The following is a 25628-nucleotide window of genomic DNA, read 5'->3' as shown; positions in this document are numbered from 1 at the left end:
AGTCTCATCAAGCAGAAAAAAACACTGGTGGATCCAATATTGATGTATGTGTACACCATACAAACCATGAAACTGCTGTTCTGAGCTTTTGACTGAAGACAAATTGGAGAAGAAAATGGCTGGGTCCTGGTCTCAGCAAATCATGTACCCAGATAAATGCTATTGGCATATTAATGTAGAATTTGCTCACTAAGAGACAGAGCTCCCTTACCCTCTACTGATTGAAGTCATTTGAATCGCATACTGATTTTCAGTAATTATATGTACTAAGTGATTGTGTTGCATGATGCTTGCCAAATGCCTAATGTGAATTAAAATATTTTTCCACCACCTGTGAGAGACCTGCTAAGCTTCCAGAAAAAATGACACTGGCTGTGTTATTCATTAGAAATTATCATTTCATATGAACATTTCTCATATTTCATATTAGTAGTTTCATCAGCAATGAAGAGTGGATTGTAAGCAGACAACAATCTGCAGCAGCTTTTATCTCCTGGGAAGACGGAATGTTCTGTCTTCATATATATGTATATATTGTAATCAGATTAAGAAGAACTAATAGGATTGTTCCTTAATCTATCAGATGCTGAATGAAAGAACTGGTAAGGAACTTGAGCAACTTCAGATGAGAAATAAGAAGCTTGTGCAAGAGAGTGAGCAGCACAGTGTGATGTTTCAAGGAGTAGTGCAGGATCTTCACAAAAAGTCAATGGAACTGAAAGTAAGTACCAGAAGGTGTGTGCATCCTGTCAGATATGCAGTTTGCTCAGAAAGTAATGCCTCCTATTTATTTCCATGGAAACTGCAGCAGATACAAAGAGCACAGTAACACTATTTGATGGAGCAAATTCTCAGCTACAAAACACTATTTTTCAGCATAGTCAGCATCATTAGCTGTGCATTTTTGCCAGTGATGAACAAAAGCTTATGTGCCTCTCTTGTAAATATCTGCACCAATGGAGATGACTGACTGTCACCACTACTGAAATGCATCACCCACTACATCAATGTGCTCACATCCACTGCTTGATTTCCATAAACCTCCATAAACAAAAGCAAGCTTTGAACATCACTAGATCCCATTTTTTCTACATGGTGGAATTCAGTAACACACCCTTTGCTTCATCTGCGCTTCCATGTCAGACCCATTTTTTTCAGTCTGCCCTTCTGCTGCCATCTGTCACATGACAACAAAATGTAATGGAATATTGGTGGGAAAGGTTCAGCCTCTATTGCCATATAGCCAGCATCTGCCTCTAATGTCATGGGCCAACATAATAAAATAGGAAGCATTACTTTGAGAGCTGTGCTTGTATTTCTCTCTGACTGTGGTCATGCTACTTGAAACTTTACATTGTTAAAAAGTTATTTTATACTACACAGAAGCAGATGAGTTTCAATAGAGGAAAGATTAGATGATTCGTGCGTATGATTTTTGAGCTATGTTGAGAGAATTTGCAGGATAGAGTAATTTCTAAGCATTAGGTATTGTCACTTTGTCTACCATACCTTGCATTTTGTATCATCACTGGGGTTAAAATACTGAACATAAGAACACTGAGTGCATCTAATATGGTGTTGGGAATCTGAACTGTGAAAGAATTCATAGTTCTCCTGATTGCCTGGAAGAACTGAGAAGGTTCATATCCTGTCAGGAGATACACCATGCCTACCAGGATTTATCATCTTACATAACAAATACCTGAGGTTCTGTATGGAACACAGTCTATGATGGCTGTAAAAACCAGCAGTGAAATTATATTGAGGAAGTCATATTTAATTCTTAAAAGAAAACAGACAAATTTCTGTTGTGGTAAGTGGTTTTCATTCTTGGTAACTCATTCCTTAATTTTCATTTAGCAGTGTTTTAATTATTTTCTCTTCTGACTGTAGAGCAAATGAGATAAACTTTTCTCTCTAAAAGCAATGGATTATAGAAAGAATGGGGATACCAAATACCTGCCATACCATTGAACCGCACTAGAGATCTTTCTCTTCACAATCACTGCCTCTTTCCTTCAAGGAAAATCAGAGCTGCCCATATTTAATCTCTAAGACTGTGTAGTACTGCTTGAGGTTTGTGTATGGGTGTTTTCTTGTGGATTATCTTCAGCTTTAAAGCATGAGACTTGATTATCATTTTCCTTCCCTTAACTTTAAATTGGTTGTTTTTGTTTTTTTTTTTATATTGTTCAATTATTTACTGATCATCTTCTAGGTGACCCACAACACTTAAACCTTTGCTCGCTGGTGCACTGAATTTCTTAGAACAAGTATGTACCAAGTACAGAGAGATTTCTTTCTGTGGTTGCTTTCATTTTCCCTCCTTGTTGGTTTCTATAGGCCAGAGATGATGAACTGACTCAAATGCATCTTGAAATTTCAAAGATGAATAAAGTAAGAGATGTTCTCCAGGGTAAGTTACGTGCTGCAGAGGAAAAGAAAGTTGCTGCAGGACATGAGAAAGAGACCCTAAAAAGTCAAATATCCGGTCTAGAGAGAGGTAGGTGCTTTAATCTGATGAATGGATCTGTCCTCTGATTCACCACTTGTTCATTCAAGGTGCATCTTTGCAGAATCATGCTCTTGGTATGATACTGTACAAATGACAGTTGGAATGATTTTTATAAAACTTCCAGATTTTTCACATTGCAGCATGTATGGGTTGCAGATACAGAAGATTTTACTGAACTTTGTGATGTGCAAATCTGTGCTACGTCATAAGGATTGTTGCCCCCAGTGTATGTTTATTGCTCCTGCTCTGGCCAGTGGAAGAGGGTTGGAAATTACTGAAAACAGACACTGATAAGACACTATTTTTCTTAACTTCTCTGATTCTGCTAGATTCTGCTGAATAGTTACAGCATGGAAAAAAAGATACTTGCAGGCAAGCTGGTAAATTTAGTTATGGTATATTTGAGGCTTCAGTTGGTCAGCAGATGTACTAAAGCTATACAGGTAATGGCTTTTACTTGCTAGCAGGTCTGCAGTATTTTGAGAAAGATCTTTCAAATGTACATTTTGGAAGAAAATTCCTTGGGTATAGTAAAAGATGTTTTTAAAGTGCAACTAAATTTCAAAGTAAAATGTTTTGAAATAAACACTTTTCAAAGTGATTTTCAGAAGAAATATTGAAAATGTTTTTGGTAAAGTAATATTATGAAGTTGTCAAACATTTGGGACAACATACATGCCTTCCCCCCCCCCCCCCCCCCCCCTAAAATAAAGTCCTTTGATAGAAACCTGACCTAGTTCAAGTTGATACAATCATGGATTAGTCTTCCTGCTCTCTCTTGCTTCCAGCTTGTGTCCTGAAGAGATTGCATATATGAAATGTTAATGCCTTTATGTATCTGTGTTTATGCAAAATCATGTCTGTTTTCCATGCATCTCTGCAAGGGTGGAAAAGTTTTCTCACAAGCGTTTTGCTTATACAGCCCAAAGCCATACTTGGTACTAGAGAGAGAAACTTAAAGGATCAGATCCATACCAGAATGCCTGAGAATGGCTACTGGTGATGTGTCCTCTTGCAATATTGAACATCTCTTAGCAATCCAGTGTGTTGCATTTCCTGAGCCGTTGTGTTAATGTAACACTTTATAATTAATTTTAAAATGAAGTGAAAACATGTGCACAATAGTTTATATATATGGACTTTTAATAGTATGTGTGCCATGTTAATCTTAACCCATGGCAAGTAGTTTTAACTCCACTGAAGCCAATAGAATTTCACTGCTTCAAAGGAGAACTGGATTTTACTTAAATGGATTAGAATGACTCTGAAAGTTCCTGCTTTTCAAAGTGCTTCAATTTTTTTGGGTGCTCACTTTGAAATTTGTTAAAAGCATCTGATTTTCAGTGCGCTCCATAATTTCTTAAAATTTTGGTTTTGTGGTATCTTGAACAACCAAATATACCACGTTAATTATTGTGCCTGAGTTCTTCTAAATACTGAAATAAGTATTAACCTCCTGATACCTGAGGGTTGTAAAATAGGCTCAATGGTTATTGAACTTGTCATATCATGCTAAGAGTTTGTACTAAGTCCACTAAGTTCTGCATGTTGACAGCTGTTCTGTTTGAATTCATTCTTACACTCTTTCCTCTCTTTCTCTAGAGTTGGAGGTTGCCAAAAAGCAAGCAGAGATTGACAAGAAAGCTATAGATGATCTTGTAAGGGAGAAGGATACGCTGAGCAAGGTGACCTCGCATTTGTAATACTGATAAACAAATTCGATGACTTGAGAGTGAAATGTCTATAGTTTAAACTCTGACAGAGAGACATAAATAATGAGTCAAACAATCAGATCCTTAAGCAGGTGCTTGTACTATTTCTATAGTGTGCACTGAAGTAGTTCTAATACTCATAAAATATTTCTAAGTTTTACTACATCATGGAGTTAAACAAAAATGACGTTTTCATCTTGAAAACCCATTGTTTAACGTCTGAGAAGTTGATTATAACTGTACTTTACACTCTGAAGCATATCAAAGTTAATATTAATCTAGGCAAATTAAGTCTGTGGTAGCCAAAGAACAAACCCAAATGTTAGTGCACCATGTAACAGTTTAGCAGACTATGCTAATACTAATCTTTGCTTTTTCAGTCCATTTCTCTTACTGATCATTTTCCAACAGCCCAAAGTTTTTTGTACTGCAAGATAGCATCTCATGGTATTGTCATTCCTGAAGTGTAATCTAGTAAAATTAATGCTAAAAGATTACTTTGTTTGAGATGCTTTTCTTGGTATGGAGTCTTGTGCCTTGACACAGATGAAGACTTCACAGATAGTAAATACTTGCTTTGAATTTGGGAAATTCCAAAGGAGGACTAGAAAGCTAGTTGTTTGGTTTTTTTTTTAATGATATCTTGGGTTTTTGTGTGTAATCTCTGTGTATAAGTTCAAACCACGCTTGGTGAATTTGAAATTGCTGTTTAGTAAATGAGAAGGAAGATATTTTATTGGTTACTGGCACGCTTTACAGTCTAAATGCCTTGATGTTGGCAAGGCTTTTTCAGTCATTAATTATACTGCTTGTAAACAATCCCATCCAGTTTTTTTTCTGTAATGCAGATATTAGTGTTTTAACTTCAAATCAGAATAAGTACTACTTGGCAGCTCTGTGAGAGATTGCCTTTTCTTTTTAAAATCAGATTTGAGGCTCAAGTATTTCAATTGAGCAAATTAGATAGGAGATAACAGCATTAAGAAGTTCACAATCCACTTAGATAATGGCATATTTTTGCCACAGTGGTGGCAGTGTTGCTTTTCTCAGCTCAAGAGTGAGTGTGAATTTTGTGGTTTCTCCTGCAGAACTTGAACAAGGCCACCAATGCCATTCAGAAGCAGATAGATTTGGTCAAGCTTCATGAAAAGTCCAAGAAAAACTTAGAAGAAGAAATTCAAAATTATAAGAACGAAGCTCAGAAACAAAGGAAGATTATTTACCAGTTGGAGAAAGATAGAGATTGTTTCATCAGTGAAGCCAGTGATCTCAAACAGAAGGTAGAACACCTTATGCAAGTTGTTTTTTGCTCTTTTAACTTGTGAAGCTGTGAAGATCAGACATTTATTTGCCTATGTTCCGATGGGAGAAATCTTTGCTAAATGGTTTTCAGGCAGTTTACAAAGATTTCTTCTTTAAAGTGTGTTGTCCACTACTGTGTTTCAAGTCTCTCTGGGGAAACCTTAGCAATGACTACTTATTCTACAAGAAGCTTGGGGTATAGCTGTGTAGTTCTCCTATTCTTCAATCATCTGGGAAGTGAAAGTAGGGTGGGAGTTTGAACCAGAGCCTCTGGCTTCTCATAGCTCAGTTCTGCAACTGCAACTCTTGCATGCAGTTGGAAATTAATCTTTGATTGTTCTGTTTTGTCTGCAAAGGACCTTACTTTAATACTACTGACATCCTCAAGTTCTGTTGAAGCTAGTGAGAGACTACAGTGATTAACATCTTTGTAAGAGATCAGCATTTTGTATGATTAATGCCAGTATGTGTAAAGCATCTGATCGTGTTCAATCTCTTCTACAAAATGGATTTTCCAGTACCAACTACAGACAAACACTGCATAAAACTTGTGCTGTATTGTGCCCATTATTCTTTATGGCTTTATTCCTGAACTGTACACAGGAACATGGTTGTGACATATTCCATTAGCTGCTGAAGATCACGCTGAAGAGCCCTCCAAGAAGATCACTGATTTACTGGGATTGGCTTTCAAGGTGTTTCAACTCAGAAGTTATTTTTTCACTTTAGAATTATCCTTTACAGCTAAATGTGACCAGGGGCTTTAAAATTGTTATTTGAATGATGCATGCTCCCATCTCTGGATTACCTTTTGTCATTACCTAGGAATAATATTCTGTGGAAGTGAAATACGTCTTCATTGCAAAGTTACATTTTGCATCTTTTCCTCGTAGTGCATTTCTGACAGAATACATATGAATTAAGAATGTTGTAAACTAGGGCCAGGGAGTAATTCATAACATTCAGAACTACAAGGCTTTTGCTTTCACTTTTGATTAAGATTACTCACTATATTTTGAGGGCTAAAGTGAAAAATGTTTGGTTTTCTTTTCTTTTTTTCCTGTCACTTTGCATGTAAATTTTCCATCACCTACAAGGCAGAGTAAATGGGTTGTGACACTTGAGCTGTTTGTATAATGATGCCTGTATTGTGACTTCAATTTTACAAAGGATTTCCGTGCTTCTCTGGTTCAGTAAAGGGGCAATTCTTGATTCAACTTGCAGGTGAGGAGAGGCAGAAGTAGTTTTGACCATGGGATTTTGTGAGATGATGGTCATGTCCCTGCAGAGGTTCCCTATGTGAGAAGGATAACACAGGATAAAATACAGGGGTAGAAAGAGGAGGGAGTATCGTGGTTACTATTTTTCATAGGTAATATTTAGGTTCAGTGTTTGATGTATTCAGATGTGTAAATGGAGAAAATGTGGTAAAACTTACATAATACAGGAACCATTTCACCATAGGTCAACACTCTTGTATTTTACTACCAATCAATCTCTAAAAGATCCTGCTGTACTCCTTCTGAATTATGGAAGAGCTTGTAAAGAGCCAAGCCCATCTAAGTCCAAAGATTTCTTGGAAATCCTACAAAGGCTGACAGAGCCATGCTCTCTCTAAAAGTTGCCTTGTTATTTACAGCAGGACTGAATTTGTAGTTGCAGAGCTGCTCTTTCAAAATCATAATTTACTGGGGAATAACTGATGAACAGAGTTACATCCACAGGAATAAAATATTTTAATAGTGAGAATTTAGCTTAGTCTTGCTCTTCTAATTTTTGGCTGGCTGACTGGTCACTTGTACCATTTCAAGTCAGCATTACTTGCTGCATTACTTCTCAGTTAACCTGTACAAATATGAACAAATCTGTTTGCTCTTTGTTGTGTAGCTTGGGTTCCTTAGCTACAAACATCAGTAGAATATTTCTGTTTTGGCTTGAAATACTTAGATTATGAAATCTTGGTTTTCCAGTGACAGATTTAGGCTTTTAGAAAGCAAGTAGTGAAGTAACTCTTTGAGTCCATCTGAAGCATAGGTATATCATTAAGACACAAGAAGGACTTCTCAGAGTTGTTGAACAAAGATAAGCAAATAAGGATAGAACCAGAGCTGAGTTGTTGAGTAGGTTCACTAAGCTGAACAGGTAACCAGCACCAAATGAATGAAGTAAGCAGGTGAAAATTCTGTGTACAGAAGGAGACTGTCAATTTTGAATTCTTTCTGCTTAGCTTTGGTTTCTTATTACCAAATCTGAAAGGTGTGTACAATCAGCACAGTCATAATTGAAGATATTCTGTTGAGAAACATTGCATATATCTTTTCTGGATTTATGAGAGGGAATCATTTGAGTTTAGCTACTCTTGAAAAAGCAGAGTCAGCATCCTGACTACAAGCACCACATTGAGAAACTTAGTCCATGAGCTTATTGCACTTAGATTGCATCAAAACCAAGCAAAAGATTTACAGATAGAGTGACCTACTTTCAAATCTTGCTCCAGCCTGTGATTGCTGTGGTGCTAACTGAAAGCATGCCTTATTGATTTCTATTCCCTACTATTACTATTGACAAGTTGTTTTTAACAGAAAGGGAAAAGGCAAGAGTGGGTTATAAACTGAGGCTATGTTTTTGTATTGCACTGTAAGCAGTTCCTAGAATCCTCTGCAGTCAGCTTCAAATGTAGTAGAATTGTATTCCTGTGCTGTAATAACATTTTCTATATTTAGCAATCCCCTATCTTCAGAGTGGATTGTGATAGAATAATCAATTAATTAAGCTCCTGCCCCATAGTTAGACCTAACAAGGCTTTACTGCTAAGCAAGGGACAACTTTGCTGACTGCAAACTTAGTAGTTATTGACTATCTGATGTAAACATTTTTATATGCTTCTGCATCAAATGTAAATCAGAGCTCAAATGGCTGCTTTCAAAACCAGTCTGGAGATCTGGCTATGCAGTGCTGTTGTAAGTGAACTTCTTTCCTGGATTTTGTCCATAAGATTCCTCAGCTTTTTGCTTAAGGCTTTGATCTTTTTCCTGGCTGTTAAGTATGGCATTCCTTTCTCCCTCAGGCAGGGAACCCCTCAAAAAAATGATGTTCCTGACATGTACTCCTTAGTTTATTTTTATTTTTATCATCTCTTTCTATCAATGAAAGCATTGGATTCTATTTGACTAATACCTGTGCTCCTTGGTTTTCGTATTTGTATGGTAAGAGGAAGATTCTTATTCTGGAAAAAAAAAATTAAGAAGTGTACATTAGGAAGCCCACCATAATAATTAGCAATTATGTGAATTTTTGCTCTTTCAGTGTAGTAATTCTTATGTATTGTTATGTTGGTAACTATTTAATGAAGGTGTCTGTCACATTCTATATTTTCATTCATTGATGCTTCATATGATCAGTTGTCAACAATCTGCTATGTTACTCTGTTCTCTTTAGTGAATCATTATTTATCCTCTTTAATGGGAAAAAGTAATTGTGATTACTTGAGATTTAAGTTTGGAATCTACAGTTTATGATCAGATATGTATTTTTATTTTTTTTTAAAGCTGAGGCTTTGGAAGTCAACTGGATTTCACAGTAGAGCTGTAAATGCAGGGCTTTTTTGAAAATGTTGTCTTTCTATCCATCTTATCATGCCAATGACCTCCAAAATCATGTTCCAAATTTAGCTTTGCTTTGTAATAACCTAAGGTCATTCTTAATGAAAGCTGCTTATGTTGATTTTGTTGAGCCAGTTCAGTGGTGATACTTCCAGTAGATTGTTTTTAAGTTAAATATGTGTATATTTGTAAGTTTTAGTCTCGAAGGAAACAACCATGGTATCAGATTGAAATAAAATGTTCCTCTCTGTTAAGCAATCCAAAAAGGTTAAACTTTTACTTGGACGGAAGTGATTTTAGCTGTAGATTCAACTTCTTATCATGGAGATCTGGAGTTGTTGCTGTTGATTAAAATCTTAAACTCAACCCATTTCAATAATCTTATGATGATTTAATCACATTCTTTTCCTTCTTTCTGCTTCAGGTCCTCCAGCACCTGAAAGATGTTGAAATACGAGAAGTGAAGATCTGTGATTATGAGAAGAAAATAGAAGAATCTGAGATTAAATTAAAACAGCAACAAAACCACTGTGAAACTGTGAGAACAGAGAGGAACCTGTACAGTAAAAATCTGATTGAAGCAAAGGTAGAATAGTTTTCTCTTGTGTTTCCATCTTTGCTTATATTGTGTTTTGTTTTATTTTGTTTTAATTTTCTGATCTACTTTTATTTTGTTAAAAGGAAAACTCACTGGCTTTAATTGCAGAAATGATTTCTGAATTCCTCTAGGAAAATGAATGTTTTAGATCCCTGCATGTTTATCTGGACAGTATGGATTTGGGCTGGAAATAGGAATTCACAGTCATTGTATGGTAACACTCCTACTTCAAACTGCGCACAAAATCACAATGTAATGGAAATACGGATTTATACAACACTATCAGAAAATAAATTTCTTTCTTTCCTCCTTGAATCCACTCAATCCAATCCCATTAGAAGTTGCAAGGTCTGCTTGAGAGAAAGAGTTTAATGGGAATAAGATTGCCTCCTTATCTTTGTATGCACGTAAGCAGTAGTGTGAATTGTACTTTAGAAAGCGGAGGGAACACTTTCTCAGCTGAAGGAGAATTTCCTGGCAGAAGTAAATGCTTCTACCTTGTCCCTTTCAGTGAGTGTCATCTTCCTCTGATAATGATTCCTTCCATTCATAACTTTGCCTTCAGGATCTCACTAACGATACTTGAGGAGGAGAACAGATCACTTAAGAATGCACTTTGTTATTCTGATGTAAAGATCTACAATACTATACTAGTCCTGCTGTGGTTTACAGAGCCTGGGACCTTGGATAGCTGTAGTTTACAGTACTGGTCATTTTGGAGTAATGCTTTTATAACATAATCATAATAGATTACAATTTATGCTCTGATATGAATAGTTAGGTGTTTTGCTTGAGAAGCAGATGGGAACAAGATGTCCAAATACCTATCCTACTTGCTGATTGATTTGATTAGGAATGAACTGTTGTATTAAGTGAGTGAAATGCTTTGCTTGTCCACTACCTGCCTCTCGTCATTAGAATACGTTATAGAAGCGATGCTGCGGTTCTTGCTACTCCCAAACAATCCCTTAGGAAAAATGGTTATTAAAAAAAAAAAAAAGTTGCAATTCAATGCTGATTTTTTTTTTTAATATATATCCAATATAAATCCTCTTACTTAGGAAGAACTGTTCAATCATATAAAGAAGCAATGAACTCGTCAGTCTCTTCAGTGTTTGAGTGTTACATGGCGGCATAAATAATGCTGTTCAAGTTTCAAGTTATTAGAGGCTGTTATTTATACTTCAACTTAGTAAAGTAAAACTTTTCAGAAAGTACTTTTGTAAAGTAAAACAAATTTGCAGAAACATGTTGGTAAAGCTCGATAAAGGTGTTTGTGGATTGCTTAACACAGAAGGGTCCCCACCTTACTAATGATCTCCATGCTGGCAGGCGTTCAGTATGATACAAATATATTTTGCATTTATCTCTGAGGTTTCTTCTGTTGTTAGGAGCTCATTTGTTTACAGCAGTTGATTGGAAACCTAATATTGCAAAATTGCAAAATAATTGTGTTGTCTTAGTGTTCATCAACTAGAGAAGTAGGAATGTATTTGGGTATATATCTATTTGGGCAATAGATTTAAAATCTATCAATCCTTAGTTAAGAGACTTATGGGCTATTTAGTAAAACCTGCTTTTAACGTGACATGTGCAGGTAGATGAGCCTACTGGCGTATTGCATCTACTTCCAATTAACTGAATTGTTTGTCTGGACCACCAAATAAGTATGGAGTCCATGTTTGCCTTTTTTTTTTTTTTTTTTGTAAGACCTGTCAGACTGGTAATCAGTACTTTCTCACTACTGTTTGCAGTGTCATGACTCAGGATCTTCCTTGACTATGTCAAACGTCATGAAAGAAAATGTTGTTCACTCGTCAATCCATGCATATGTGGACAGTGCTGAAAGAACTCTAAACTTGATATGGTTCTGTATTGAAACAGAATGTATTAGTGTGGAAAATGCTACTCTGTCTTCTCTGTGAGGTGTTAACGCCCAGCAGAGGTCTAACAGCTCATAAAGCTACTTCTGCTAGTGTTAACGCCCAGCAGAGGTCTAATAGCTCATAAAGCTACTTCTGCTAGATTCAGAAGAGCATGTCTGTCTATGCATTGAATTTACTAGCTTTGACTTCGTCTCACAACATGTACCATCAGTGCAGTCAGTCAATGAAACAGTTCCCTAGTGTTGCGTGGGCAGGCACCCTTGTGTTGAGTGGTCAGGGTGGCCTCATCTCTGCAGTGCTAGCAGGCGTGTGTTTTGAATCTAAAATTTAAGCCAAATATCCTCATATCAGGGAATTTTTCATCTCTGAGCACACTTTTTCTACTTGTGTTTGTGTAAACTAACAAAAAAGCAGAATGGAGATAAGTTATACTCACAGAGATGTTTTTATCTTGCTCATAGCTATATTCATTTTCCTAAAAATCTTGGTTCCAACTGTTTACAACATTATTGAAAAACACAGTGCTTAGAAGCATGGAAACAAATGGATAGAATCAAAATCTTATTAATTTCAATTGACTGCTAGTTCTTATTTTGTGTCTAGAACTTCAAATGAGATGGCTTATTATACTCATTATTAATGAGCATTGTTGTTATCCATGGAGACCTTTTTCCAGCAACATCATGCTAGCGTAAACTAAAAAACATCATTTAATGAAACTGTTTTGTTCTGTTGTATTAAAAAAGTAATGTCTTGTTGTATGTACAACACATCTCTCAAGTACTGTAGTTTCGTTTTCCAGTATCAAAACGGCCTGAACTCCTTCACAAAAAACTTACCATTTTTTGGTTCTTTCTGTGATCACTTCCTGTCCTATTAGGATGAGATAACAGAAATGAAGAAGAGACTGAAAACTGTGACCCATCAGGGGGATCAACTGAAAGAGGAGATCACAAAGAAAGAAGAAGCTCTTGCGAAGGCACAGCTAGAACATCAGCAACTAGAGAGGGAAAAAGAATCATTGAAAGTAAGAGTCCTTACACAGACACACCTTATTACAAAGGGCAGCTCCCATGATTGTTGAGACTTCATTGTTTTCCTGGTCTGTGGGAGTTGTTTTGCTGTATTTTATAAAAATTGAAGCCAGTTTAAGTGTTTATTAGATCTGTTGGTTATACAAGTCTTCCACACATCTGACAAATTTAATCTCTGTGGTTATAGTTGGAAAGGTCCTAGACTGCCTTGAAACTTAAAATCTCTTGGTCACTCAGTGTTTTTAATACTAAGTTGCATAAGTGTGGATTTGGGTTAACCTGCTTGTTCTAAACTTTTATAATGGAGACCTTTTTAATTCAAGATTTCCTTTCTTTAAACTCTCTCTCTGTTTTTTTTTTTGAAGTGCAAACCCAATTAAGTTATTCTTCACAATCCTGATCTTGAAGTCTGAGCTTGAAGTGCTGTTCCTCCTTCTCAGCCCTGACAGCATCCCTTTTTTTAGATATACTATTAGATTTGTGATGAAACCTCAATACAATTTCTTGCTCTCTCAAAAGATGGAAGGTGTTTGTGTTCAAAACAACTTATTTTTCTCTTTACTAGGCACTAGAAAAAAACAAACAAAACCACATCAAACAAACAACACCTGCAAAACCTCTACAATTTCCACAGTGTTTTCTTTTGATAGCTTATTGTTGTGCTGCAATGACTTCTTAGGTTTTCAGCCCCACTCAGCAACGCTGCAGCTGTGACAAGATGCCAATAAAGTTTCATAAAAAGGTGATGAATTGTTTTTTTTTTTTTTTTTTTTTGTATCTGATCTGCCTCAGAGTTGCTCTATCAGTGATGGAGTCAAGTAGTGCCTCGTTTTCCATGTGCAGCTTTCTGCCTTAACTAGTTGCCAATTCTGTCTCATCACCTCAGAATTGTCTGCCATTCGTTTGACAAACATATGATTGCTACATGGCTTACCCCCTCAATTATTCACCAGCAAGTGTGTCCATGGACTGACATTATATCAGTGGATAGCTTTAGGGCTTTGTGGTCTACTACCTGAACATCTCTGCTGAATACTAAAGCAGAGGAGGATTCAAAGAGGAAGATGACTGACACTGGCACAAAAAAAACCAATTATTTGTGTAGCAAGCCAACTTCAATTTGTCCTGCTTGCACTGATGTGAAGGAAGCAAGCTGTTCCCAGGAAATCAGTTTAAAGAATGTGCTAAAGCACGGAGGAGTGAGATTCATAGGAATGAGATTATAGAGACATTGGACTTATGCTTAGCTTTGCAGTCAGAAAGGTCTTAAAGATGTGTGATCATGGCAAATGAATCATGGGATGCCTGATCCAAGCTCCATTAAAACCAGTACAATGCCATCTTTTGGTTTCAGTTGACCGTTTGAAAATATATATTTAAAAGCTATAAGAAGTATGGCTGTCCAGGTTTGAGATGCTGTCAAGATCTTCTGTCCTTTTATTTTTTTAGCATTTTCTAGAAATCTGAATGTGAAACTTTTTACTATTAGTGTTATTTCAGCATTCTCTGTCCAGTCCATTTTGCATTTTCTATAAATCTGTATTTTTCTCCCATCTTTAAAGCAAATACAAAAAACCCCATCACTTCCTGCAGTACTTCAGAACCTAAGCAGGAGTTTGGTTTGAGTTCAGTTTGAGAAGTTGGCATATGAATGTCCCATATGAATTCTTCCTTCTTGCTGACTGTCCTTCAATTTTTTGTAGACTCTCTGAACCAACCTTAAATGAGAAACGCTCATTTAGAACAGTTTCAATCCTGACACTTATTCTGTCATTTCTTTTTCTCTGTACATAGATCCTGATATTGTGATCTTTAATATATTTAATCTCAGTGAAAGTCCTGTTACTTTGTGGGTCACGTGTGTGGCTTAAAGTATTTATGTTCTTCGCTGTATAAGGTTGTTGAGATCTACTTTAGCTTTGTACGTTTCAGGGAGATTTGTTTACATAATGTTTGCTGCCAACATCTGCTGCCACTCCTTATTTACAGTTCGTAATTTTTGTGACATAAGGAGAACACAGAATTTTGATATATTAAAAAAATATTATCCAGCAATCTGTAATGCGTGTGTAGTTTGACATCTGTAGACAGCTTTTGCACACTCTTGATCACATTTCAATATGAAGTGGCTTGCGTTTTTCTTCAGCTGATGGATTCTAATAAACATCCAACACTGAGTAAGAGAGATATGAAAGTTGCATTTGTAGGAATATGAAAATTTTATTAAAGTAAGAATTGAACATGTTATTTTATTATGATGATGGAACTGTATTTTTCTGTCTTAAATCAATAGTTTTAGGTGCAGCCTTCGTCACAGCCTCATTCTTTCAGCACTCAACGATGCTGTTTCTGAAAAGGCTTCGTGAACGTTATCCTTTATAAGGGTTGGAGTTGTGAAAGTGTCTTCTAGTCAAGGCTTGCAAGTTTTCACATCTGTGAAAACAAACTAGTCACCTAGTTTTACTTTGTCCATAGCTAATTGCCTACTGCTAAAAATGTCTAATAATCCAAGATGACTTCAGTGGTTTTTTTTCTATTTATGTCTTGAATTACATTCATCACAGCAGCATAGAATTACTGGGTAGTTTCCAAGATTTGTGTTAGTGGCATGCGATCACTGTAACAATGCACTGCTTAAATTTTGCTCAAGGGCAGTCCTTCCTTTTCCAGTCTCCTACACTTCCACTAAAAATGCTCACTCTTTAATTTTGCTCTTTTGTGCCTAGTTGCCCTGCTCTCCATATATTCTGTTATTCCAGTCTGAAGTGTATGTTGACTAAATAATGATTTGTACAGTGTAGATAACTGTCCTTTCTAGCAAGATGAGTTATCTTTTCTCACAACCCACCCTTGCTTTGAACTTGTCTGCTAGATTTTTTCAACAAAGTAGCTACTCAATTGAAAAAACCCTCCAAATATCACCTTTAAAAAAAATACTAAATGAGACTCCTGAATTATGACTTGAACCATTATTATAGATAATTCTTCTAAATTTCTATTGTGTGTAACATTATTAAAATACTGTTTGCAATATTTATTTATGGGTCTTCATCTTGTTTGTCTTAGAGATTTATTCTTAAAACTAACAAAATATGCCCTTGTTAGGAAATGAAATGAATGTATGAAATAGTATTCCTAATTTATAATCCCAGATATATAATCAGAAGTTGTTACTAAGCACGCTTGGCCTACATTATTTGACTCCACTAGGCTGAATTACTTAAGATGAAAAAACAAGCTCTGGAGACCAAGAACTTTATAGAAAATCAGGAGGCAGAAGAGAGAAAACTCCTGAAAATTATTGCTGAGGCTGATGCTGAGAGGCTGAAGCAGAAGAAGGAATATGACCAGGTAGGAATCTCAGATTTGGCTTTTCCAACACACTGCATTCTGTTCCTTCAGTTCAATGCATTTTTAAGTTCAAGATCCTCAGCAACTGCAAAAATGGTATTTCTAAACCTTCGTAGCGCTATTGAAATAAACATTCTAAGGTTCTGAAGTGAGTGGAATGATGTCGTTTACATATTATTCAGGAGACTGAACTCTAATAGGAGAAGCTGCTAAGCCATTGCTATTGTTTTTTTCATTAATAACAGTGAAACTTAATGCATGTGGTTTTCACTGATGGAAATGTAATAATGATGCTTTGAAGCTGTGCTGAGGAACTGTAGCCGAGATTATTGCTTTGACCTGCATCCTTAGGTTATTAATGAGAGAGATGTCCTTGGGTCCCAGCTTGTTCGGCGCAATGATGAGGTGGCTCTTCTCTACGAAAAGATCAAAATCCAGCAATCCATCTTAAACAAGGGTGAGACTCAGTACAGGCAGAGAATGGAAGACCTTCGGCTTCTCAAGCTGGAGATCAGAAAGCTTCGTCGTGAGAAGGGAATACTTGGTAAAACTGTGGCTAATGTAGAGGAACTCAGGTAGAAAATCTGATTAATACGTTTTTGTAGCAACTGCATGCAGGATTCTGTATTTGAGATAGAATTATTTTCGTATGTGATAAAGATTTGTATCAACAAACATTATACCTTGGAGAAGAGGATTATTTGCATTGACCTTACACACACTGGATTAAGTTCACAAAGGAGCTAATCAGTGAAATTTGAAATATAAAGTGAATAAAAGAGAGGAAAAAAACATCTTGTCCTAAGCTGAAGTAATTTCCAAATTTCACCTTGTAATGTGAGTTACTGCCTGCAGAGTAAACTTGACAGAGAGCAACAAAGATGATGTTCGTAGTTCAGTGAGCTACTTAGTGGTACCTAGGGCCCAAATTAGTGGAACTGCTTTTTATTAGGCAATCTGCAGAGGATGGGGAGCAATTGACATATTTATAACAAACTCCTACTCATTTTCAGAGCTTTTTATTTCCAGATTTATATGTAGACTTGCTCTGAGAGAAAGATTTAGTTAAATTTTCATTGAAGGTTGTGTTTCTTTAAAACGAAATTTTAATGGCCCTGGTCTGATTTATTTCCTCCTACTCTGGCTTAATACTTCCCTTCTTTTTTTTAACCCTCCCAAGCTTAAGGTATATTCTTTGCTGACATGAAGCTATTGTGATTTTTCTGTAGAATCAGACTTGGTTTGTAAGAAGCAGCAGGCATGTTGTCAGCAGAGAACCACTGTGCTGCTCTTTATAGATATTACACTTTTGAGTGAGACATTTCGGTTAACTATATAAGTATAATTCCTTGGCCTTCACTGGAACAAATTTACTTTGGTCTGTGGTCAGTTCATTGACTCCCGTGAAATTATGCTAGTTTGATTTGGTGTGAGATAAAAAAAGAACTGGGCACAAAACGCTAGCAACTGCAGTTTTCATTGACTGACTGCAGACAGGAATAGGATTTGAATTCTTTGCCCAAATGCATTCAGCTGAAAGCCTGTTACTGCATTGAAACTCAGTAAAGGCATTGAGGTATAGTGCTATACATGCCATGATGGGTGGATCAATTCTTGCTAACTACAGCAGCAATCGCATACTTTAATGAAGTCCAAAACTATCATGAAAGCTGTCTGTTGAAAGAGTCCATTTATCAGCTGTGCTGCTAATTAGCTTTCTTGATTTGCCAATTGGAGATGTTCTTTTTTTCCTTTTCCATTACCTTGTCCAACCTCGCAATTGTTGTTTTTTTTTTTCTTTAAAAAAAAAAAGGCCCTTTTTTGTCTAGCGAGCTAAATTCAATGCTGAGGTTGGCAGGGAAAGGTTCAGTGGAGCAGGCATATGGTGATTCTCCACTTCCTTTCCTCTTCAAGTACTTATAGGATCTGCCCACCAAAACAATAAGGGTTGGATCCTTGCAGAGTGTACCTTTTTGTTTCCTGCTTCTTCACTCCTTGACCCCAGCATATGAATCTTAGTTGTCAAAGCATCTTTGGACCATTCAATTAATTTTAAATTCAGCCACAAATAGTGTCTGGAGTCCCTTGAGGAGAGGAAGTAAAAGAAATCAATGTTGGTTTCTCCGCAGAACGGTGTTCTTCATAATTAGGTCCTGCAATGTGTTTTGTTTACAGGATTGTGTGAGCCATGTTGTTTTAAAACCTTCTTCCAAACACAAACCCTCAGATTCAATGCAGAGGCAATTCCATAACTCTGATTTGTAGGTTACTGCAGGTGAATTAACAGGGCTTAATGTACACAGAAAAAATTGAGTTGTGAACAAGGTTTCCTGAGAACTGATGAAAAGTCCCATTTTTGAATCATTCTTATTGAAGTGAATGAAGAGGTCTACCTGTGTTATCCTATAGGAACTTCTATACAGTGTTCTTAGTCAACTATTAATTTCAAGAGTCACTTTGCAAGTGTTGTAATGTGTGGAAGAATGGTTTCTTCGTGTTCATATTAATGCCTTGGATAGATTGGTTTGGTTTCATTGTGGAGTTTTTTGTTTCTTTTTTTTCTTTTTTGTTTTATTCTGGTCTTAAGACAGGAGGTTCATCACATGCGGAAGGAGCTATTAAGAGAACAGACTCGGTGCAAAGTTTTGGAAGAAGAACTGGAGAATCCCTTGAATGTTCACAGATGGAGAAAACTCGAGGTAGTGTCTCAGTATTGAGTTCCTAAAGCCCGTATTTCCAAATCAGTGACACAGCACAAAGCCTATTTACTTTACTGTTATGCAAATTATATGGAAGGGCAGTCAGACTGAAATTTCCATGGTACCAAAGGAATAGTTAACTGCTGAATGGCTTCCTTGCACAATGCAATCAGTGTTATTTTTGTGTCATTTTCTCAATGAAAAATTGCAGAGGGAATTGTAAAGAGCCAGTAGAATGCTAAAGTGAGTATGAATGCATAAGGTGAATTTAGAAGGAGGTGGTTCCCTCACATAGGTGAAGCGAAAAAGTTGATGGGGAAAGGTATAATCCTGCTCTTACCAATTAGATTTAAATGCAAAGAAAGAATTAGTAAGGCTAATAGGACCTGTGGACTGGGAAACAGTCAGACCTGAAGTCACATGTCACATTTTTCACCAAATCTGTGAAAAAAGAAAAAGTACACATAAGCATTGGTGGGCTTCCAAAGGTAGTCATTCTGGGTAGTGTGAGGTCAGCTGTTACGTACACAGCAAATCTAGCTTTTTGCACTACTTGAACCTACCAGATGAAGTGGAAAAATAATAAATCTGTCAAGCATAGACCAAATACATGAGCATCACTTGGCATCACTGCATATTTTCAAAGTAAGCGAGAGCTAGCTGAGATTTTTTTGGTTGCGTGGATCTCCTGTCTGATGCCAGCCTGAGTAGCTTAGCTGCTCTAGTAATGAGTGTTAACAGGTTAGTCCTTCCAGAAGTAGAGTTGAATGTGTTTACTAAAGTAGTAGTTAATTTCTGTCCTTTTCATGCTGAGCTTAAAGTTTGAGTGGTGTGACTAGCCCTTCTCACAGAAGGGAGATAAAGCAAAGGATGCTGTCCTCAAGGACATTTAGGCACAGTCTCTAGTAATGCCTTATAACAAAGGCAAGTCAGGCTGATGGAAACATCCTGTGTTGAGAGAATGAATTTATGAAGAATGATAATGGGTAATGATTTCTTTCCATTCTAGGTCAGTGGTTTGTATTTGAAACACAGAAAAACTGCCAGATGGCTGAATTCATATGAAATAATCCTGATGGGGTTTTGGTTCAATTCCTAAAGAACAAACACCCTCACATCACTACTGTTGTCACAAATTGGCACCATGTTTGGGCAGTGCTATGGAACAATCACAGTCTGAGTAGTTCATGGGGCCTAAATTACTTTTTAGCCTGGTTTCTCAGTAAATGATGCATTGTGAGTACTGTATGTGTATCTGTGTTAGTGTGTCTCAGTTACACTTGAATTGATTAGTTGATTTAGGTAAAATCTGATAAAGGGTAAAGAGCCATGAGATATCAAGGTTCTCATAGATTCAAGCAAATAAGCAGAGAATGTCTTCACTGAGGTATTTGCTGTGTTCAGTCCTTATGATCCACCACAGAAAACACATGGGAGAGGAAAAACCAAGTGAGAAAGAAGTGTTGTGCATAACCAGATTTCTTTTGTTCAAGCAAAAAAATTTCCCTCTCCTAAAATATCACTTGTTGCTGTTTGAGGTTTTTAAAACAGTGGGAAGTGCATGCACTGCTCTCTATATATTAGGAGACAATTTCAGTTTCTGCTAAAACGCTGACACTAACTGCCTTTTTCTTCTTTGTCACGTGGTTCTGCCAGTCTGTTGGTTTGGGGGTTCCTTTCCGAAGGACTCCTACTTATAGTAGATGTTTTGATAGGTATTCAGATGTGTAGTAGTGCTAAACATGAGCATATTCTGACTGTTCTTCAAGAAGCAGAAATTTCAGACTCAGAACTGCTTGAGTACTTGCCCTGGGAAACAACTAATACAGTTTCTCCTTCCTCTCTGCATTTAACTTCATGTTTGTTACTTTTTGACGCTTAGATGTTGTGTTTTTAATTTGCAAGCAAGAAACACAAGTTATAATAGAATTTTTGAGACTACTTTGCTTTTGTCTAGGCCAGTGACCCGAGTACCTATGAACTGATCCAGAAAATACAGAGGCTACAGAAGCAGCTTATCAGCAAGACAGGTGAAGTGATAGAAAAAGAACTGCTCCTACAGGTACTGCAGCATTGGTAGATTGCTGTATTTTGTTATTATATTTGACTTAGTCTACATTCTCTGTCTTCTCAGACGTGTTTTCAGAATGTTTCCTAGATGCATCTTTGAATTACTTTTTCATGCTCCTTAGATAGCTTTAGATGGCAGCACTGACACACTAGAAGAGAACAAATAGCATCTGATCAGTTAATTTTTATGTTCTGGTTTCTGATACCTGGATAACTCTGGAACATAAAATTAAAGGTTTGCCTTAGTGTATTCATGTTTTAAATTAACCTTCAAGTCAGTATTATATTTTTGGCATGGCATTTTTTTCATTTCAACCACATCTACTTCGACCAGGACATGAAGGAAAATCTGTTTGATTCCATTTGTGCTTGGGTTGGCTTTTGACAGAAAGAGTTCAACGGAGTTTGTGTGAATTAGAATCATGAAATCACAGAATCAGAAAAGACTCTTTAGATCATCAAACCCATCTAACCCCCTACATTACTAAATGTACCATGTTCTCAAGAGCCACATCCAGATGTCCTTTAACTCCAGTAAGATTTATGTTGTCAAAGCAAGCCTAAATTCCCATAGTGCAAACGTTACTATCAAATGTGTTGTTTTCTTTTTTTTTTTTAAAAAAAAAAGGGGAATGTTTTGTGCTTCAACCATAGATGTCAAACTGAGAAAAGATTCTCCCTCCCTCAGGTGTAGATAGCTGTAGATGTGGTTTGAACAGCTTGGTCTTAAATCCGCAATTTTGTGTTAAGGTAACAAATGGTGTATTGCTATGCCTTTGCCTGAAAAATATGATCTTTATTACATAGTACTGAAGTGCTGTCTGTAAAACAGTTTGTTAGCATAAGCAAATAAAGCAAATACAGCTTCAAACTTGCTGAGCTGTATCCATACACAAACCCAATTCTACCTGTGTGATTTTTATACAGACTGTTGCTTATCTTGCCTTATCCTTAGTGTGCTTCCATTTAACTGTAATCTATAATCCTTAGTTAAAAGTGAAGAGCTGAGATATAGAAATACTGAGTTATCTGACCAAGAAAATCTTTGAAATAGGTGTTTGAGCCTAAGTTACTATAGTAGCCATTGGCACAATCTTTTTCTATAGCAGTCCCTTCTGCAACAGTTTGTTATTATTTTCCTAGATTTAAGTCAGAGTTGGAATTGAATACTTAATAACACTTCCAGATATGATACTTGAGATCCCTTGGGTCTTAATTCATGCATCATTTTCCTGTGCAAGAATGCTGAAATGAATGTCTCCTTTACTGAGAATGATGGTAAAGAAAAGGCCAAAAATACCATGCTTAGCATACGATTAGGGCTTTACCATCAACATTTTTGGGTATTTTTTCCGGTTTGCCATAGAGCTTTTTAGTCAAACATTAAGACTGAAACAGAGTTATTTCATAGCAGGGTGTGGGTGAGGAGAGGTAATGAGAGATGGAGGACATTGTGACATTGCTTGGAGGGCAGCTGATTTCCTGTAAGGGCAGTGTGTCCAACTGGATAGGTCACTGGTGGTGTAGGGCTCTTAAATTGAGTGTACTATTTGAACTTCTTCTGCTAAGTGGCTGGATAACACTGGACAAGTCATTTTATTGTTCTTTGAACTACTTAACTTGTATACAGATAACCTTGTCTAACAGCCACAGACAACCCTTTGCACTGGAGCTGTAATGGTTGTTGGCCAAATCTGTGCTTTGAAGTGAAGTAGATTTTCTTTCCAGTTAGACAGCATGGTTCAGTCTCTGCCCACATTCAGGGGTGAGGGAACTACTGAAGACCTGTGCTCTTCCTAGTTAGCCCATTCACAGCTGTATTCAGTCAGAGACTGTAGGAGCTTAGAGAAACAAACTTATGAGGTTGCCTTTGCTTGCATAAATCATACTTCCTCTCTCAAAGTTGTCCTTATCCACATTTTGTCCTGTACAAGGGCATAGCCATTACATATATCTGCTTTAAAATATTCTCAATCTCTTGCTATATGTAATAGTTTTTAGGTATGTGGCAAATAGGATATTTTTTTTTAGATAAAAAACTTTTTCGTGTCTCCGTCTTTGATTTCTGTGTGTGCATATGACATAGCTTATATTCAATTACATCAAAGTGTAGTAATAAAATGGTGTGGAAAAAGCTATGTGGATTGGATATTGAATGTTAAAAACACCTTTGGAATCTAGAAATAACATAGGTCTGAGAGTGATTGAGCTCAGTGTCAGCAACCTGCAGTTTGATTTGTAGGCTATTCACCTTGCTGCATCCTCATGCAGAGCCATAATGCTTGTATAGGAAAAAATAATTCCATTTGTGTTGTATGCAATATACTTCTGTCTTCTGATTGTTCCTTTGTAAATAAAAGCAGGCTTATGTAGGGAACATGGACATAAGAATGGAAATTTTGCTAAGGAAGAATCACATATGGAATCATATAGAAAAGTGTCTGCTTACCTAACCTTTCCCACTGTGTATTTGATCATGTCCTTTTTAGTTAGATTTTTCAATCTTTCTCACCTGCTACATCTTTAAAAACGATGCAGCTCTAAAGTAAGGCCTTACTATCCGTGCTATGTGATTAAAAGAATGATTTACTACATTACAGTCAGAAAATTTGGGTAGCTGACAGTTCTCTTGTCCAGGTAGAATGCAGCTTGACTTGAAAATCTCATTAAAAATATCTTTCATAACCTATCATCAGACTTTTCCTGGGAAATACTGAATATGCAACATGATGAATGGTTTTGTACAATGACTTGTTAGAGTTGAATACTCTAATAATGAGATAGAAATTTAGAATTTTAAAAATATTTCTAAATTAATTAGTTTATAACCTATTTGCTATCAGCAAATAGAAGTGGGTATCCTGAGACTTTGAAAAGTAGATGCAAAGCAGTCAGTGGCCATACTTTCTTTTTTCATCTCAGGGTATTATCACACCTGTGAGCTGCTATGCTGATGAAAAATGCTGTCTTAAAAATCAGATCCAAAACCAAGGTCTTAAATACTTACGATCAATAAAAATCCTATGACTTTCTTTCCAAACATAGGAAATGTTACTTCAGGGTTAGCTGGCTTCTTTTTTTGAGTCATTACCTTCCACCTGAATTTTACAGTTAAAAGATACAGCTTTTGTTTTATTATTATTATTCCTTTCTAAACTTTTGAAAAATACTGCAGTGCTTTGTGGAGAAATGTGGGTTAAACGTGGAATTCCAGCAATGGTTGAAGGTCTTTGTGAACATGTGGTATGAAGAAAATGCATTGTATAGCCTTAAGGTGTAATTATTATTAAACAGAAGGGCTCTGTTGACAATGTCTGAATGGGGAAAAAAAATACAAACTTGCCCACTTTCCATGTGGGGTTGTTCCCAGATCCCCCATGTGACTGAAGTACTACTGCACAATGAACAGTGATGTGTGGTAAGCACACCGTATATCCGTGTTACCTGGTTATGATTAGGATTAACTTGGTTATAGGAACTTATCCCACTGCAAGTGAATTATGCACTGTTTTGTTTCAAATTTAGTTCTTTCTATTGAGTGAGCTATTCTAATTTGATTTCATGTCTGACTGAGTGGAATTTTATTCAGCTGCATGTCTCAGAATGGGTAACAGTGGAAAGATTCACAGTGTATGTCAGCTACCTCGGTTGTCAATCACCTCAGAAGATTGGTCATAAATGTAAAAGAGAAATGGGCAACCAGTATTATTTGTGGAGGGAGGAGGCAAGGGGGGAAGCACGTATACAGCTATATATATAGCTGTACATCTTATAGTGACAAATACAACATCTTACTACCTAAGCCTGTAGTACTGAGAGTATTGTTGTTCTGTATGTGTGCATTGTTCACCTAGATGTGTGTGCATGCATTATATAATCAATATTATTTTAAATTCCTAACTTCTGAATATCTTTATTTTTCAACAATCAAGGACTGAATAGGTAGGATGTGATGCTTCCAGGCCATTGGCATCTTGAGATCATAGTCTCAAAGAGCATGAGGGCAAAAGACGTGATTAGCTCATATATCTGACTCATATTAGAGTTAGAAAACACCCACATGCCCTTGTACTGAGCCAAGATTTTAGCCAAACCCTCCAAAGAACTGATGGTACCACTGACAGAGAGTAGGAGGTGCAGAGGGGGCATTGCTGTCTTAGGTATAAATTAGCAGTTTCATTTCAGGTATTGAAAGATCCAGGGAAGGGAGAGCAAAGGAGATTTTCTCTGTGACCTTGGGCAGGTTACTGAGCTTTTGCACACCTCACCTCAACTAAAAATGGAATAAAATCATTTCTATGCTAATAGTGGTGTGTGAATGAATATATTAGAGACATGACTCAATTTAGTAGTAACAGTAGCTAGCTAAACACTCAAAATAGGTAGATACATTATTTCTTCTGTGCTAACTTGATAGTAAACCTGTTGTATCCAATTTGAGGTGCTTGTTGCTATACTGTCTGAACAGATACATAACCATCTTTTCTCAAAGCTGCGACTGTAGTCTCATAAAGCTGCCGAGGGTTTATGCAGGCTGGCACCTGCTGAAGTCAGAGTTTTATTCCAGCTAAAGGAGGAGCTCTAGGATTTGCTTTCTTATCTTCATTATACAAAACTTCTGCCCATTTATTATATAAAATATTGTTTTTGCCATCCTGTGTCATTTCTTTTCAGCGTACTTCACAAAAGCCCCATCCTCTTGAAAACCGTTTCTTTCCTTAGGCTGGCAGTTTCATGAAGCAAGTTTGGTCCTTTGCTGATCTCCTGGTTTTTCATATAGCTCCCATTATGCAGCGCGTCATGCAAAAAAGGTGTGCTCAAATGTTGAGTAAGAGATTTTCTCCTTGAAGAGTCTGCTT

The 25628-nt window shown here is 36.7% G+C and overlaps 1 protein-coding gene across 1 annotated transcript in view; it reads left to right on the top strand.

The window, feature by feature from the left end:
- The window catches only part of CFAP58 (cilia and flagella associated protein 58), a 62859-nt gene that overhangs the window by 18194 nt on the left and 19037 nt on the right, over window positions 1-25628 (top strand). The window contains exons 8-17 of the mRNA XM_052677403.1: window positions 584-721; window positions 2344-2503; window positions 4118-4200; window positions 5316-5507; window positions 9556-9717; window positions 12496-12642; window positions 15860-16000; window positions 16352-16575; window positions 18588-18699; window positions 20657-20761. Of these exons, the coding sequence (XP_052533363.1) occupies window positions 584-721; window positions 2344-2503; window positions 4118-4200; window positions 5316-5507; window positions 9556-9717; window positions 12496-12642; window positions 15860-16000; window positions 16352-16575; window positions 18588-18699; window positions 20657-20761 (1464 nt within the window). The remainder of the gene's footprint in view (window positions 1-583; window positions 722-2343; window positions 2504-4117; window positions 4201-5315; window positions 5508-9555; window positions 9718-12495; window positions 12643-15859; window positions 16001-16351; window positions 16576-18587; window positions 18700-20656; window positions 20762-25628) is intronic.

The sequence above is a fragment of the Tympanuchus pallidicinctus genome, unplaced genomic scaffold (genome assembly GCF_026119805.1).
Source record: "Tympanuchus pallidicinctus isolate F22 unplaced genomic scaffold, pur_lepc_1.0 scaffold16, whole genome shotgun sequence".
NCBI classification, from domain to species: Eukaryota; Metazoa; Chordata; class Aves; order Galliformes; family Phasianidae; genus Tympanuchus; species Tympanuchus pallidicinctus.
The sequence above is the reverse complement of the archived record's forward strand: the minus strand, read 5'-3'. Positions and strand labels throughout refer to the sequence as shown.